Consider the following 17,619-nt stretch of genomic DNA (forward strand, 5'->3'; position numbering starts at 1 on the left):
TTGAATCAAAGCATGTTTCGTATGTCAATAAACCAAAAGAATATTTTGAAAGACTGTTGAAATCTTTAAATAAAGAAAAGGAAATCTTTGAAAAACTTATAACTGTTAATGAGAAATATTTACTAGCGTCATATGAAGTTTCATACTGTATTGCTAAAAATAAAAAGCCGTTCACCATTGGAGAAGATCTTGTGTTACCTGCTGCTATTAAAATGGTAGAAATACTACATGGAAGAAAACATGGCGATGAATATTCGAAAAATTCCTTTGTCGAACGACACTGTCCCGAATAGAATTTCTGATATTAACAAGGATCAATTAATACAACTTATTAAAAGAATTAAGGAAAACTCAAAATTTTCAATTCAGTTGGACGAAACAACTGATATTACTAAATTGGCTCAGTTGTTAGTATATGTCAGGTACGTTTATAAAGAAAGCGTGGAGGAAGAATTGTTATTTTGTCGTCCTATGGAAGACCATACTACAGGGAAAGACATATATTGTAAAGTTGACGAATTATTAAAAGCAGAAGGTTTAGAATGGAAAAATTGCTGTGGAATATGCACAGACGGTGCAAGAGCGATGACGGGCAAAAATATTGGTTTTAAATCATTTTTTCAAGCTGCTCATTATGATCATATAACTTTTACTCACTGCCTTATTCACCGAGAGGCTCTTGCAGCAAAAAAATTAGCACCAGAATTGAACGATGTGCTTCAGGATGCTGTTAAGATCATAAATTTTATTAAGAGCCACGCCCTTAACAGTCGCTTATTTTCAAATCTCTGTAAGGATACGGATTCCAACTACACAACTTTGTTATTACATGCAGAAGTAAGATGGTTGTCAAGAGGTCAAAGTTTAAGAAGATTATTGTTATTAAAGGACGAGATCGAAATATTTTTAACCGAACGAAAATGTGAACTTGCTGCTTTTTTTCAAAATGACTTATGGCTATCCAAGCTGTGTTATTTGTCAGATATTTTTGCGAAGTTAAACGATCTCAACTTGTCTCTTCAAGGAAAATATTGCGATATATTTACTTCAAATGATAAAATTGAAAGTTTTATTAAAATGATCAACATTTGGAAAAGTAGGGTCGAAAAAAATTCGTTCGAAATGTTTTCCGGTCTCGACAATTTTGTAATCGAGAAAATTCCTTGTAAAACTTTTATTGCAAAAATTATTGTAGATCACTTAAAAGCGCTAGAAATACAGTTACGGACATATTTTAAATTAAATATTGATTTCCAAAAAATAGTTTGGATTCAAAAGCCGTTTTGGATTGGCTTAAGTGAGATTGATCACCTGCCACTTAAAGCTCAAGAGGAATTTCTGAGCTTTCGAGTGACTCAAAACTACAATTTCAAAAAAAGCCCTTGACTGAATTCTGGATCGGAACTAGAACTGAATTTCCCACAATCACTGATATGGCGTTAAATGTACTTCTGCCATTCAACACCACATATTTATGTGAAGTTACTTTCTCAGCTTCACATATTAAATCCCAATATCGTTCAGCGTTAAAAAATGTTGAAGAGGTCTTACGTCCAGCAGTTTCAAACATTCCACCAAGATTTGATTTGTTATGCAATAAAAAACAGGCACATCCATCTCATTAAATTTTTTACTTATACTTTAATTTAATACTTACCACGCAACTACTTGAATATATTCAAGAGAATTAAGACGGTCAGAATCCACTTTTATTTTTGAAACTATAATAAATACAATTTTATAATTTTTTGTGCAATTTTTAATTTTAGATTTTTGTATGTTTCAAAACGAATTCTAAACTTATATATTTTCATATGTATATGTATATTGTTACCTAATAAATAAATCATCAAAAAATATTAATTTATTTTTCTTTCATATTTGTATGGGGTCGTCAAGAAACTCGCAATCATAAATGGGGTCGTGAATGACAAAAGTTTAAGAAGCCCTGATTTAGACGATATCATTATTACTAGTGATAATCTGGACCAACATGTACAGGATTTAAGACAGGTGTTTTCATTATTAAATGAGGCCGGTCTAAAAGTTAATGTCGAAAAGTGCAAATTTGCAGCACCTGAATTAAAATACTTAGGTTACAAAATATCTCAGAAAGGAATCGAGACAGACGAATCAAAAATAATCGCTGTGCAAAAGTATCCGCCGCCAAATACGGCGAAGAAGCTCTCTTCTTTTCTAGGTGTGGTGTGGTGTATTTAATTATGGCAAAGCACACGAGGGCTATCTGCCTAAGGGGAGGGATGCCTTTCGTGGATGACTTTCTAAGGGAAACTGGCTCGTATGCACGTTACACATGGGGAAAACCACGAAAACACCCATGCAGCCAGCCCGTTCGCGGGATTCGAACCTCGGACCGAACTACCAGTGTTCAGCGACTTTACCGCTCTGCCGCTGGTGGGCGCCTTCTTTTATAGGACTTTGTTCATATTATAGGTCCTTTATAAAAGATTTTGCAGCTATTGCTGAACCATTGTTAAAATTAAAAAGGAAAAAGGCAAGATTCTCGTGGACGGCCGAAGCCAATTGTGCTTTCGAAAAATTAAAGCAAGCATTAACGCAAGCACCTGTTTTGAAATTTCCTGAAAAGGATGAAAATTTAGAAATTTCAGCGGATGCTTCGGATTATGCGGTAGGAGCGGTACTTTCGCAAAATCAGCAGCCCGTGGCATTTTTTAGCCGAACTTTAAATCAAACACAAAGAAACTATTCCGCGACCGAGAGAGAGGCACTTGCAGTTCTGTTAGCAGTGCAAAAGTTCCGAGTTTATTTTGGAAGGGCGCCAATAACAGTGTATTCTGATCATGCGGCGGTAACTAGATTGTACTCAGGGAAAAACTTATCCCCAAGGTTAATAAGATGGGCACTCAAAATACAAGAGTATAATCTGGTAATCAAGCACAGCCCCGGAAAGGAAAATATCGTAGCAGATGCCCTATCCAGAATAAAAATAGATGAAGAAGGTAATACTGTAAAGGTGGCAATGCTCACAGCATGTACGATACATTCCCGAGAAACTGTAATAACCGAACTGGGTAAGGATCCTGAATTTAAAAACATTTATGAGTATTTAAAGGATCCTGAAAATTTTAGCCACCAAGATATCGTGGCGATAAGAAATAGGGCGGCCCATTACGAACTAATAGATGGTCTATTATTTTATACAAAAACTACGAATTCCAACAACGAATTTCGACCTGTTATCCCAGCTAGTCTTAGATTAAATATACTGCAGTAGTTACACGACTGCCCATTAGCTTCTCATGCTGGTATTCGAAAAACCATCCAACGCGTACGCGAAGCAGTTTATTTTCCTGAGCAGCAAAAGTTAACAAGGGCGTATGTCCAGTCCTGCCCAACATGTCAAGCAGTTAATTATATTAATTTCCGCCCGGCCGGGTTTCTAAATAGCATTAAATCCGAATTTCCAAATGAAATAATTGGCATCGATTTATTGGGCCCTTTTCCCAAAAGTCAGTTAAATAAAAGTCGCTATCTCCTTGTTATGGTTGATCATTTTAGTAAGTGGACCGAAATTGTTCCCTTAAAACGAGCCTCCGCGAAATTAGTTACCGATTCTATTTTAAATAAATATATTTTAAAATACGGGGCGCCCCTAAAAGTTATATCGGATAATGGTCCTCAATTTGTAAGTAATATATTTGAAGACATGTGCCAAAAACTGGGCATACGTCATTTAAAAATGGTCCCGTATCGGCCGCAATCAAATATAGCGGAACGGGTCAATAGAAATATAGTGAAAAGTATCCGTAGTTATGTTAAAAATTTTCATAAAAGCTGGGATAACTATGTCAATGAATTTGCTTTCGCCCTTAGGACCGCAAAACATGATACAACGGAAAAAACTCCTGCTGAGTTATTTCTAGGCAGAAAGATTATAACGCCGTTAGATAAATTATTTTATGTGCAACAAAGAGCCCCAGAATTTAAAATGGGCGATATAGAAAAATTAATTAAAGAAGCAAAAAAGAACACTGAAGTAGCACAGAGAAAACAGAAACTTTATTATGATATGAAACGACGGGAAGTAACTTATAAAGTAGGAGATGAAGTGTTAAAAATTAAGCATCTCACTTTCTTCAGCACCAGAAGATAAAACTGCCAAATTTTATCCACGATTTGAAGGACGATATGTCATAGAAAAAATACCTCAGGCTGTAGTGGTGTTAAAAGCCAGGAATGGTGAAACATGCACCGCAAACGTTGACCAGATAAAACCATTCTATAATCGTAATAAAATGCCAATATTTAAAGATCTTTTGCAGGATCCGGCACGGCAGGCACTGCAAGAAAAAGCTCCAGAGATGGAACAACGACAATCACAAGGGCAAGCCATTAGGAGGCAGGAGCAATTGAAAAGAAAGTTTCCCCGTTGGAAAATTGAAGGTAGCAAGAAAAAGAAGCCGTCCCACCGACCAGAAAAGAGAGAGCACGACCACCCCCAGAATGAAGAAGGGAGAAGTACGACGAATGCAAAGAGAGCCAGGAGAAATGACGGCAACTATAACCCGGCTCCAAAACGGAAGATCTACCCATCGGATAGGAGTCTATGCAGCAAATGTCGACGAATTGATGAAGGAACACCAGCTGCGGATGCAAAGAAACAAGGAAAATTTGAACAGTCAGCAACGAGATCCAAGCAGGAACGAGAGAGAGAGTTGTCCCGGTTCCGCCAAGACCAGCTGCCATCAAACGGCCGAGACCACAGGCAGAGGCTAAAAAGAAGGTCTTCAAGGGTGACCAAACTGGAAGGAAGAGAAAGCTCATGGAGGAAGGAACTGAAGGGCGAACCCGTACAAGAAGGAAGATAAACCAAACCGTAGTCTTCGCTACCTTCCAGGACTGGGCAGAAAAAACGATGTCCGATTATCACAAAGATAAGTAAAACTTTAAGTTACTTTGAAACCTTAAGTTAATTTTTCATTCTTACTGCAAGTGGCAGAATTCAAGACGTTTTACCTCATGTGAGGTCTACCTTTATCGCCAAAAAGGCGAGAAATGAGTTGTTACCTATTTTGGTATTATGTTTTTCAATTACTCGCGAGTAAAACTAAAATTAATGTATAATAGGAATGTGTAAATACTTGAATATTGTAAAAGCATTGATAATCTTTGAGAAAGGTACCTTAAGAAAATTGTAAAAGTTATTCTATAAAATTTTATTTAAAAGATTCTGGCAAGAAAGAAGTTTTAGTCTGAAAGACTTTTGAAATGTAGTATTTCAATGTAGAAGAATTGGCACTTGCTTGGAAAAGAATAGAAGTTAACAATGTACTACTAATGTATGTTTTAAAATGCGTAAAATTAACGGCATGTTAATATGTCCTTATATACAATGTGAACTGTTATTTTAAACGTTAAGAAATACTGTGATATGTTAAAAGTGAAAGTAATGCCAAAAATTTTAACTTATTCGTGTGACTGTAAAAAGAGCAAATTATTGTGAATATGTGTTAAAGGTTGAATGAATGTAGTTAGGCTCTCTGACGCTACACTTCAGAGTTAGCCACTTTTCAGAATAGTACCTCAGGGTTTAGAGATGAATATAAGGTGTGTTCTGAGGTCTTGTTATGTTGAATTTTAACACATTAGTGTTTTGATTACAGGCGGTAATGTTGAACACTTGTAGATAGACACATTCGTGTTTGGTGTTTTCCTTTACAACACATGTCAGAGAGCACGGGGAGATAATTAAATAACGTCATGAATGAAATAAGAATGTTAAAACAGAAATACAAGTATTCATGTTACTTGCCATTTAATTGTGTAACATTTCATTAAACTAGTTTTCCTTCCACCAGATTTCAACTAAGAACTCCTGTTTAGATACAGTACAGATGAAAAGTAATTGTCCATGGAGTTGATAATGTAAAAACGACTTTTTTTAATTTCTAGTTTCTAGTGAGAAATGTTTGTGAAAGATTGGCCTGGCGTTAGATTCTAGAGCTAAAAGTTTTCAACAAGGTCGTTTTAGACCTCAGTTTCAAACTAATTAACTCTGGCGGGAAGTATGTAAGGATCCTAAGTTTTACTAACGTTTATTTTATTTTAAATCTTTACTATCACTTCTTATTTTCTACTTCCGGCCAGAATTAAAAGCTTTTAACTTATTTATGCAAATTTGTCTTGCTAACGCCAAGTACTTAAGTTGTGGCTTTTTGCCAAGCAAGAGAGAGGAAGGAGTTATTAGAAGTAGGCCGCTTGCCATAGTAGTTTTACTCGGTTGCTGGTTGCCTTCAAGGCCAGAGATTTAATCCTCTTGATAATTTTAAACGTATCGTAGTTTTAGCAGCTCTCTGTACTACATACGGCTTCTTGTTAATTTACGGTCAATCTTGGAGTTAGGCACTTGTTTATTAATCCAAAGTTAGTTTAGTTAGATTTTTAGTTAATATTTTTTATATTCTTACGTTCAGACCACAAGTGGTTGGTCTCTGTATTCCGAAGTTCCGGAAATCATTGTAAAGAGAGAAAAATAAAGGGTTTCGTATACCCTTCCTGTGTGTATTGTCTACTTCCCAAATTTATTGAACATAGCTTTAGTAAGCTCCCTGTTCCTAGTCAGGACAGTTAATGTTCCCAAAGCAAGTAAGGAGGAACACAGAACCTGATATAGTTATCTTAGAAGCAGTATAAAAATTCTCTCAGTTCACATGCAGATAAAGAAATGATTAGAAATAAACGTTCATTAAATAAAAAACCTGCAAATAAAAATTGAAAAAACCCACGGAACTTTATGTTAAAAGAGTAGCACATTTTATCTATTATTTTAAAATTGAGTAAGTATTATTAAATTTTTTAATGGTTCAGTCTAAAATGCATAAAGCAGTAACATTGTCTCTTCCAAATTATAGCTATCTTTCACACACAGCTCATTTCAAACGCTGGTTCAAAATCGCTAATTTTCAAGCTGTGAATTGCATCTGCGCGCTCAGTGTCATCATGACTACGTCATCACTTCTCACTTTCTGCTTCAGGGGGAAAAGCTCTATGAGCTAGCCCTTTTCTTCTAAGTCCTGGCCCAGCCGTTACGTGATCGTCTGTCTGCAGCAGCCGTCTCCAACATTCTCCCCCTCTTTGAGTCGACTTCAAGTTGGCTCAAAGACATACAGTGCCTGGTCGAAGAGATCCAACCTCTGAGCCACCTTGATCACACGTCCAAATCTTTAGCACCTTGCAGGATGTTACTAGAGTCATTTGAAGAGTCATTAGAATCTGAATGCTCATCACTATAAATAGAAGAAATATGATTAGTAAAAGAGTTATCGTTTATGGGATCAGTGGGTGTGTCCGTTAACTGCACTTCCAATGGAAAGACTCGCTGAATGGGACGAAGCAGCGTACCAGCTTGAGTCTTTAGTTCTACAGTTTTCACCTTGCCATCTTTCCCAGGAATTAGTCGAATGACCTTAGCTAAAGGCCAATGCATTGGGACAATTTCACCCAACCGTAGCTCTGACGATGGATCCTTCTTATTTTGGACCAGATGGCCTAAATATTCTTTCCTAAATCTATGCCTTAAATCATTAAGCAGTTTTTGGCGATGTCTAGCCTTCTTTCGAAAACCTTTCGAATCGCAGAAATCAACATCGGGAACACCTAAGCTACGATTCTCGATGAGAAACATGGCTGGGGAAAGTGGAATTAAATCATCCGGATTTTTCGACACATAGGTAAGAGGTCTAGAGTTAATTATTAACTCGCAGTCGCACAATGCTGTGTACAACTCCTAGGTTGTAAGAACCGCGTTACAGAGCGTCCTTCTCAACAGTTCCTTTACTACACGAACTAACCTCTCCCACCAGCCGCTTGAAAGCATATCTGCCGAGTTTAAATCACCTGGAACATGGCGCCAACACTGAGAAGGAATCAGACTGTTTATTTCTTTTACTCTATTCGCAACGAACACTGACCAATCACCACGGTTTTTAATCCACCAAAGTGCTACCATAGAATCACTCCATGCAATAATTTTCAAATCAGGCAAATCTAAGGCGGCGTATACTGAGTGTACCAGTCTCGCGCCAATGCAAGAGGCCATCAATTCTAACCGGGGTATTGTCAGAGATTTTAACGGCGCTATCCTGGATTTGGCTCTGATCAATCGAATTTTGACTCCCATGGGTGTTACATTTCTAATGTAGACACACGCACCATAGGAGCTCTTACATGCATCAACGGATAGATGCAGCTCTGAATTCTCATTTATCTCTGCATATCGTGGAATACTAATTTTCTCAAGATATTTTATTTCATCTTGTCACTTCTGAAAAGTTTTCTGAATGTTGTCTGGCAAAAGCCATTTTATATTTATATTTATTTATATTTTAGTTTTACATTCCAAGCCTCCTGTAATAGTAACTTAGGTAACAAGGTAGTTAGACTCAAAAAACTCTGCGGATCAAATATTTTATGTACCATAGCCAAAATATTACGCCAAAATATTACCATAGCCAAATTATTACGCCAAAATATCTCATTATCGATTGAATAATTAAGATTACATTTTAATGTATCGTTATCCAAATTCCATCAGATTCCAAGAAGAGAAGTTATACCTGAACTACGGGAAATACAATGACCTGGAACATTACTTTCCCAACCCCGTTTCCCAACCAGACGCGCGCAAATCTGAATCTCTCCAACTCTGCAAGTAGATTTCGCGGTTTAAATACCGCTCCTTCTCATTAAGTATTCAGAGTGATTCCAAAACTACGTTCTGGCCGGAAGTAGTAAGTTGAAGTTAAGAATTTGACAGGAAAGGAACTTAAAATTCAACTGTTAATAAAATTAACATAATCCTTACAAGGTTACCACTGAAATATCTTTTGTTATTAATATCTTAGTGCATGAGCAATCAACGTACAGGAGCCGTAAATGATCCAAACTTGAAAAGTTTCATATTTAAGCAAAAAGAAGAAAACACTATATAAATCTCATTTAAAAGTTGGGCTCTTAAGGTGCTCAGTATACATCCTAGCCGCAAAAGATGAACAAAATTAAAATAAAAACTAGAAATAGGTAGGGGGAGCAACTTTCAATGCTTTGTTTAGAGCAAGGATTCCCAAACTTCTCTCGTATTGACCCCTTTCAGCCGGATTGTTTTCTTTGTGGGGTTTTATTTTATTTTTCTATAACAGTTAATTTTATTTTGGAAACAGCCTTTCCTTTAAACTCTCATTTTCCAAACCTATAGACAAGGTTTTCTGTAGTAAATTATTAGATTGCTTAAAGCCTGCTTCCACAAAGTAAGAAATGTGAATAATGTTATTCGAATAACAACTTTTACTTTGGTATAATTTTCTCGGATGACATTTAAATTTATATTCTTTAAAAAAAAGTACTATTGATTTTTGAAATATGTTAAATAATTTTTGCTTAACTTCTTCCCTCATATTTATGTTGCATGATTTCTTCCTTATCACATGATAAAACTTAATATGGATATATAATTGATGACCAGTTTGTCGATATTAATAATTATTTTTGTAATCAATAGGATCTTCAATGTGCCGTCAATTATCCGTGCATATTCGCCTGTCGACAACTTCATCATCATTTTTCTTTTTTAAATTTCATCGACTTCCAAGAGGTCAATACCGACCCCGTTGGGAACCCCTGGTTTAAAGCGTGCGAGGTTCAGCTTACTATTTCAGAATTTGGAGTAACCATAACACTGAAGCTGAAAGCATTTTCACCCTTTGACTGAGAAATGATAGTTTTGAATCAAAAGGAAATTTTGATTTTCTTGCTAGTTTAAGCACTTGACAGCTATGGGCGCATATATGCGTCCAACTAAAAACATCGGTGTGGTCTATGGCTGCATATGTGCATCTGGCGATGTATAGCCAATAGCGCAAATGCGCGCTCGGCGAAGGCTTTGGCTGTTTACTACTGTCGCATGTGTATATTCGGAAATTATTTCTACCGCATATGTCCTACACTCGCAGAAACCTCATACATCGTTCGCTGCTTAGAAAAGAGGGGGACAAAAAAAAAAAAAAAAAAAAAAAAAAAAAAAAAAGCAAATAGGGAAAACGGTCTCCTTTATTTGGTCAGTCATTCCCCAGCGCATGCCGCTCGCACAAAGGGCTTCAACTTAGAGCAGTTGGCAGTCTAAGAGTTTAGCCAGAGCTAAAGCTATGGCAATAGTTTTACAATTAATAGGTATGTTTTTATAAATTTGAGGTTGAATTAAAAAATAAGTAATGAAAATTTTTCAGATACTTACAGAGAATTCGAAAATATCAAATATTCAGTTTAGCTGAAATTCAGGGGGATCCCAAGAAGATTATACGATTAAATATCACTTGCCTAGTCAGTTACAAAACCCTGGTTGCAATTTAAGAAATCATTTAAATAATGTTGACTTTCAGATTTCTTAGACATCTACGATTCTTATATCTTTTAATATTCTTACCTCTAAGATACGATAGTTTTTGTCACTGACACTTTTTAGTAAAAGGTTAGTGTAAAATTTAGCCTTCGGTGATATAAGCTACAATTACCAAGTTGTTCAATATCCTACTAATGATTTATAGACGGAGAAGTGACATAAATACGCAAAAGCGTTTAGAAGAAAATTGACAAAATTATGAAAATGTGAGAGAGGGGAATGCGAGAATTAATGATCGTTTGATCACTTTTTAATTGATTTATTCTAGATTATTTATAGTCACATGCATCCAAGTCGAATTTCACCAAATTCTGTCCTTCGGTCTTTCACAAATTAAACGAACCCTTTTTAAGATGATGACGTCCGCTTCCAGACGATCCGAATTTTGTCTGGATTTTATCTGCAAGAGGTGGTGAAAATAATTATTAGTAATTTAAATAATCGATTTTCATAATGGATTTACCCTATTCAAAGCTGTCGGAGTTTGTTGAAGAAAATTACTGAAAGAGAAGTACAGTATATCGATTTATTAATGCCATTACTTTAACTAAATTACGAATTAATTGAAAAGATTAGGCAGCGAATAATGTAAAGGAAAACCGAAATTTAGGGAAAAAATTATTTTTATTTTCTAATTTACTGTAAATGAATAACATTTTGAAATACGGAAAGTAAATCTCAAGCGTCAAAAAAGCCTTGAAAACGTCATAAATTTTGTTTATTAATTTAAAAATCATCTGCTACATTTAAAACAACCAGGAAGTCTGCCTGTTTAATTTTCCCCTTTTAACCCTTTGCGGCACAGTGTGTCCGGTATGGACACATCTAAAAATTTCCTTCTGTACGCACAGAAAAATTGAATGAAAAAGGATTTATAGGTTACCCTGAACCTTCTTTATTTATAGTAGATGGCAGCTCAATACAAACCAGTCCATATATTTTAGCCATGTTTAGTTTTTTAAGACCCTCATTTTTCAAAAAAAATCTTCCAGATTTTTTTTAGGGTATAAAAGGAATTGTTTGAAAAGAAAGTTCTATGTTATTTTTTGGCTGTATGCTAATCTCCTTATTCTATATTAGTTTTAAATTTTTATCTTGAAATCTTGCCTAAAATCAAACAGCGAACCCTAGGTGTGCCCAGACTGGGCTCACCGATAATCTAGGACAACTGAGAGTGTGTATTCTTTGTTTCTCCGCATTTCATCGGTCAGTTCATTGACAACAATGCTCGTTTCAGCACTCTTTTCGAAGCTCTATTCAATCAGTGTGCCACTTTGGGCACACCCACAGAATTAAAACGATAAGTGCTATCTTCACAAAATGTTACTTGTGTTCTCCTCTAGGCCTAATTAGACTGCCTACTTTTTTTTTAAAATCAAAACTCCGACTTTAAAAGGTAGCGTGCCGGAAAGTGTTAAATTCCCATAAACACTTCATTTCCTAGACTATTTTGAAGTTTGTAAGTAAATCAGTCAACTGTATTACTTTTCTGCGAACTCCTCTTGTGATATACCAGCAGCAGCATCATAAGTAATTTTTGAACATGTTTTTAAATTTTAAGCTTTTACTTTTTATTTAAGAGACATTATGATTTAGGGCATATAATGATGCACCCATGACTGGTCGATTGTTATGACGCAATGTGGCAAATAATCACATTTCTGTTAATGCCGATCCAACAGTCATCGATAAATCTCAACTCTTGTCAATTTTTTTAAATCAAAATTCAATTGCTTCATACCATCGATAGGAACTATCTTGAAAGATGAGGTTATAACTCCGAAGAACGTTTTCATATACTGGTAGCTATGCTCGACATTGCCTACGGATTCATTTTTAATGATACTTCCCTTACGGAATTCTATGGGATCCGTTGGCTATTGATACGAAATACCACATTTCATACCGATTTTTTAATTAGAGCAGATTAGCAACAGTGTGTTCATCATTCGAGGTAATGGTATGTAAACAAAAACCTGCAGTCTTATAAATAATTTATAAGACCTTGATTTCAGTTTTATGTTACCTATTATTTCCTATTTTGTTGTCACAAATAGTTTTTACTTTTTTGCCACATGACATGAAAATGATTTGATGGAATTATTAAGATCATGCTCGATGATGAACGTCACGGAGGAATTAAAAAAAAATCAAATACTAACGAGTTACAGTACCTGCTACGGTATTTCCTTAAATACGCATGGCAGTTGACGACGAGCTTTAGCAAATTTCGAGCCTATTTTCCCACAAATTTCAAGACACTGGCGATTCTACACTGGCGTTAATTGATCAGACACTGTCTTCAAATCCTAGCGCGAGAAAACAATTGCTATTTGCTATTTTGACTACTACTTCTCAGACGTATGTTACTCACTTTAGAGTAGTTACTAAACTGGTGTGCAAAACTTAAGCAGCAATGTAAAAATTTAGCAGATAGCCATGAAATTGAAGAAAAGGAGGTCTGGAGATCAGTACAATGAATACGTAAGTCAGTAGAAACATCACGCGTATGCAAATATCAGGAACGAAACGTCAGAGGCGATGTGAGCGTACACAAAACGCGTGATGTCGGCGCGCGCAGCTCAACAGTAGAAGAAAAGGAAGGACGGAGACGCAATTCAACATATTCGCTGCAAGTGCCAGTGAGTCAGTTCGTGAAATTTGGCTAGAAGAAATCACCTGGGCGACTTCACACGTGGAAGAATGATCGGAAAGCTGGAGGAGGGGCGTACTGTCACCAGTATAGCTGCAGAGTTCGGAATCAACAAAAGTGTCTTTTCGCGCGCTTGGAAAGCGTTCCAAACCACAGGTACAGCTGTTAGAAAGGTTGCTGGTGGCCGCCCGAGGACGACAACTGCAGAGGATGACCGATATATCATCCTGCAGGCGAAAAGAGGCCGACAGCAGTCAGCAAGCGCCATTGCTCAGCAACTCTGTACAGCAACGGGGCGACAAGTGTCGCGGTTTACTTCACAAACCCTTCACAAAGGGGACCTATTCGCCCGCCGTCCTGAACGCTGCCTCCCGTTGAAAGTTGGCCACCGTTTACATGGTGCAGAGAGCACAAAAACTGGACAACTGATCAATGGAGTCGTGTCCTCTTTACTGATGAGAGTCGGTTCAGTACCAGAAGCGATTCTCAACACGTTTTGATTTGGAGAGAGGTCGGGACCCGGTTTTATCTCAGTAACATCAAGGAAAGACACCGTAACGGTGGTCCCGGAGTTCTTGTCTGGTGAGGCATTATGCTGAACGGGCGAACTGAGCTCCACGTTTTCGACAGAGGGTCTGTAACCGGGGATCGCTATTGTGAGGAGGTACTCCTTCCCCATGTGCGTCTGTTCCGAGGTGCCATTGGCCCAGATTTTATTTTTATGGATGACAATGCACGGCCACATCGGACTCTTGCTGTTGAGTAGCTACTGGAAAGTGAAGATATCACTCGAATGGATTGGCTAGCGTACTCCCCAGATTTAAATCCCATCGAACATGTGTGGGATGCTTTGGGGAGACGCACTGCAACACGCTTACATCCTCCGGAGAACACCAAACACCTCAAACAGATGCTGATTGAGAAATGGCACTCCTACCTCAAGAAATGTTGCACTAGCTGGTTCTGAGTATGGGGAGACGGTGCGAAGCAACCATTGCAGTGAAGGGAGGGCATATCCCATATTAAGGAACATCTGCTTGCTGTTCTTCCTCTTGGATAGACAACCATGAGTCACGATACTATGCGTTCAATAAAGCTTGTTTTTGTTTGATTCCATACCGCATGCATTGTATTACTTTTTCAGCTCCGATGCTTTCGTCATCCTTTACGTACACAATACTCTCCTTCATTTCTGCATTTCATGTCTCTCAGTTGATTTCTCGTGGAGTTATGGCAAAAAACCCTGCTGTTGCTTAAGATTTGCACACCAGTGTAAATGCAGCAAATTTTCTAACACAAGTTATCGAGAAGGAATTCCAGGCATTAACTGGTTATCCCTCGCATATGTCTGAACCTGTTTAAATTTGTTATTGTACTTGCATCTGTACTAATAAATTTATTTAGAGAGATTTTCTTCTCTTTCACTTTCAAAATATACTAATATTATTTCCACTCATTTTTTATCACTAAAGGAAAATCCAGCTGATTTCTGCGCATTAAAGCTGGCGTCATTACCTTTCTTGTTCATATGTATAGACGCATCTGTATTGTCAAATCGGTGTATCCAGTTTAAGAGATAAATTACATTGCTAGTTAATATAGCGCATGTAATCCAATTTTGCTTCATATAAAAGGATTAATTTCTTGATACATTTTACAAACGATTCATTGTTTGTTATATTCGTTTCTAGTTTGCATAGGAAAAGATCCTTGTCATTCTTCGTACAACAACAAGCAGCATTCTCAGTAGCAAACGATTTAAAATAACGGAATTCTTGAGGAAGCAAATTGTAAAGTTTATGTTGCAAAGACCAGTTTTACTTTGCTTCCCCCCCTGATTTCAGTTTCCTGCCGAAATGTGAATTTGTAATGATGTAGATGCTAATCTAAACGTGTTTCAGAAGCAGTATTTAAGCTGCGTTTCAAGAGTTCATAAAGAGTAGTAGTGGACTTAGTTCCGAGTTTAGGCTGCGTGTTTGAATTTAGCTCTCTAGCCGGTGTTAGACACCTTTCAGTTTATACTGATATTTTCTATTTTTAATTTGAAAATATAACGCTGATTTTTGTTGTTTGACTTCTGAATTAGTATCTAAAAAAGGGTTTGAGTTCCGAAAATTATTTCTTCCTTTCCAAATATTTTTTTCTGTAGCAGCAAATAGTTGAAATTTTTTTGTGCTTAAATTGTTGCTCCAATTTTTTGCAATGTCTAAAGGAAAAATGAAAGAGTAATTCTTAAGTGAATCGTATAGCAGTGAAGAAGAAAACTGCTGCGAAGCTTACAAAAATTTGAATAGTAGCGATGAGGAATAGTCAAGATTTTTCAGAAAGATAATTATAAATAGAATTGCATCTTCAAATTCTGATTCGAATACTGATAAATGCGGTGATAATAAGATACTACTGATCATATTTTACACGAATTGGTTGTTTAGTAAGAAAGAAAGTTGATAGCGGAGAAAGCCCAATTCAGTTTAGCCAAGGGAATGAATTTAGCTGCTGGCAACAACCATTTTCGTTTCTTTCTTTCAACAATCAGCAATATATATAATTGAAATACCTACTTTGCCTCATAAGTACTCAAAGAACTGCCACCCGAATACATATGAAGCGGTCTGATAAGATTTTTGCCGTCACTCGAAAGAAATCCTACATCTTTAGCGCCAAATTAAAGCACGGGTGATAAATTACACCACCCTGTAAAAGGATAAAATTAATGATACAGAAATGATTAACTACTGTTTTCTTACAAATACTACTGTTATAAGAATAATTTTGCCGTTGTTGTGAGAAGTGCAAAAGAAACCCTTGATTTATTTATTACGTAATATATTTTAGTTTTGAGAATAAACATTTTGATGGTTGCCTTAATACCGTCTTTTTCTGAAAATAAGACACTGTCTTACTACTTTTTTGGTCCAGAATACGCGCTAGGGCTTATTTTCGGGGGAGGGCAAAAATAAAAGCATATTTATATATTTTTATTTAATATTTATTTTACACAGAATACAGAAATTTAAATTTATTCAATTACAGTCATGTCATCTTCTTCTGGAACATCGTCTATCGATGCTTATTTATGTTCTCAGAAATGATTTTAGGTATTTGTTATGCTAGTGCTCACTTCAATTATTTTTTCTTCCGACTGCCAGCTGCCGAGCGGTAAATTCCCTGAACACTGGTAGTTCCGACACGGATTCGATTCCAGGTAAATGGACTGGCTAGATGGGCGTTTTCGTGGCTTTTCCCCCATGTGCTACCTCGATACGAGAAAGTTTTTCTTAGAAAGTCCTCCAAAGCATCCGTCCCCTTAGCCTAGATAGCCCTAGTGTGCTTTGCTGTTATCAACTGCACCGCTCTTTTTGCCAACTTATTTCAACACTTTGACGAATTTTTATGACCAACATTTAACTGACATTATTTTCCATAATTATTTTATTTCTGCTTCTGAATAACCAACAGAAAGTGTTACTGAATGAGAAGGACGTCTCAGAAGTTTAGTTTTTTATTTTTAAAGTTGGGGCAACTGATTAACCCAAGATCACCATAAACTCGTTAGAAACTAATTCATTAAAATTTGAGAAATAATGCTACGAAGGAAAAACAAAACTGAATATGTACTTTTGTATGAATATTTTAATGTTTACATTTACATTTTTTGTTCTTCATTTTTCCATTTTTTAGCATTATTTACAGTGTACCTTTAAAAATAGATGAAAGCCATCCAATCGGAATAGTGGTTATCGACGCTGACTGCCGTAGCGAAGGCTCGGGTTCGAATCCCGGAGAAGGTATGGATGTTTGTAAATGTATAGTATCCGTGCGGCATGGGGTGCACTCTAAATATGCGGCGAGCTGAAAGTCTTCTCGAGATTTTTTGGTAGGGAAAGAGGGGCGGGAGGCCTTCGCACCCATCCCCCAGGGTACTGTACATCAAAATTGGGGGCAGATCTAAGCGAAGTCGCACTGCCACCTGTATGTTGTTCAAGGCTCTTGCCAACAACAGCCCCAGTCTTGCATTCTTGCCACGAAGAATTTCGTGGGCTTGTTCTGATGTTACTGGCAGACAAGTGAGATAAGTCACAACAACAACAAAAGTAGAAGAATACGCTTAAGAAAGAAAATTTTGAAATCAAAGTTAATTCGAATTGGGTCTAAATCGCAACGAAGGCGTAAAAAAAGCTCCATTAATAATTACTAAACAAAGGAAATTTCACATTAAAAAAGTTCACTTAATGATGGCTGTTCTCATTTATTTAAAAGTTATTTTTAATGTAATGTTTCCATTGGCTATTATTATTGCTTACAAGTTTTATCCGATAATGTATTCAAGTTATTAGTATTTCTTGCGTCAGGGGTCGTAAATTACCTTTTTATTTGGTTAATGAAGAACATTTATTTTAAGTTTGTTTTTAAGGAAATTAATTTCTTTTAACATTTTTAAAATTTAAAAATATCAGCAACTTGTAATTAAAACGCAGAATAATTAAGTTTATTAAATTTACGTAGCAGGCTCACATTCTGGAGAAATTAA

The 17,619-nt window shown here is 36.5% G+C and overlaps 1 protein-coding gene across 1 annotated transcript; it reads left to right on the forward strand.

Moving 5' to 3' along the window:
* Nucleotides 1-240: 240 nt before the first annotated feature.
* LOC146992995 (protein FAM200A-like) lies at nucleotides 241-1,386 on the forward strand. Its single transcript, XM_085808836.1, has one exon. It carries the CDS (start codon nucleotides 241-243, stop codon nucleotides 1,384-1,386), a length of 1,146 nt encoding a protein of 381 aa, XP_085664962.1.
* Nucleotides 1,387-17,619: the final 16,233 nt, after the last annotated feature.

This window comes from Stegodyphus dumicola, chromosome X2, assembly GCF_044657685.1.
Source record: "Stegodyphus dumicola isolate Sdum_Otavi_A_Nest chromosome X2, ASM4465768v1".
Lineage (NCBI taxonomy): Eukaryota > Metazoa > Arthropoda > Arachnida > Araneae > Eresidae > Stegodyphus > Stegodyphus dumicola.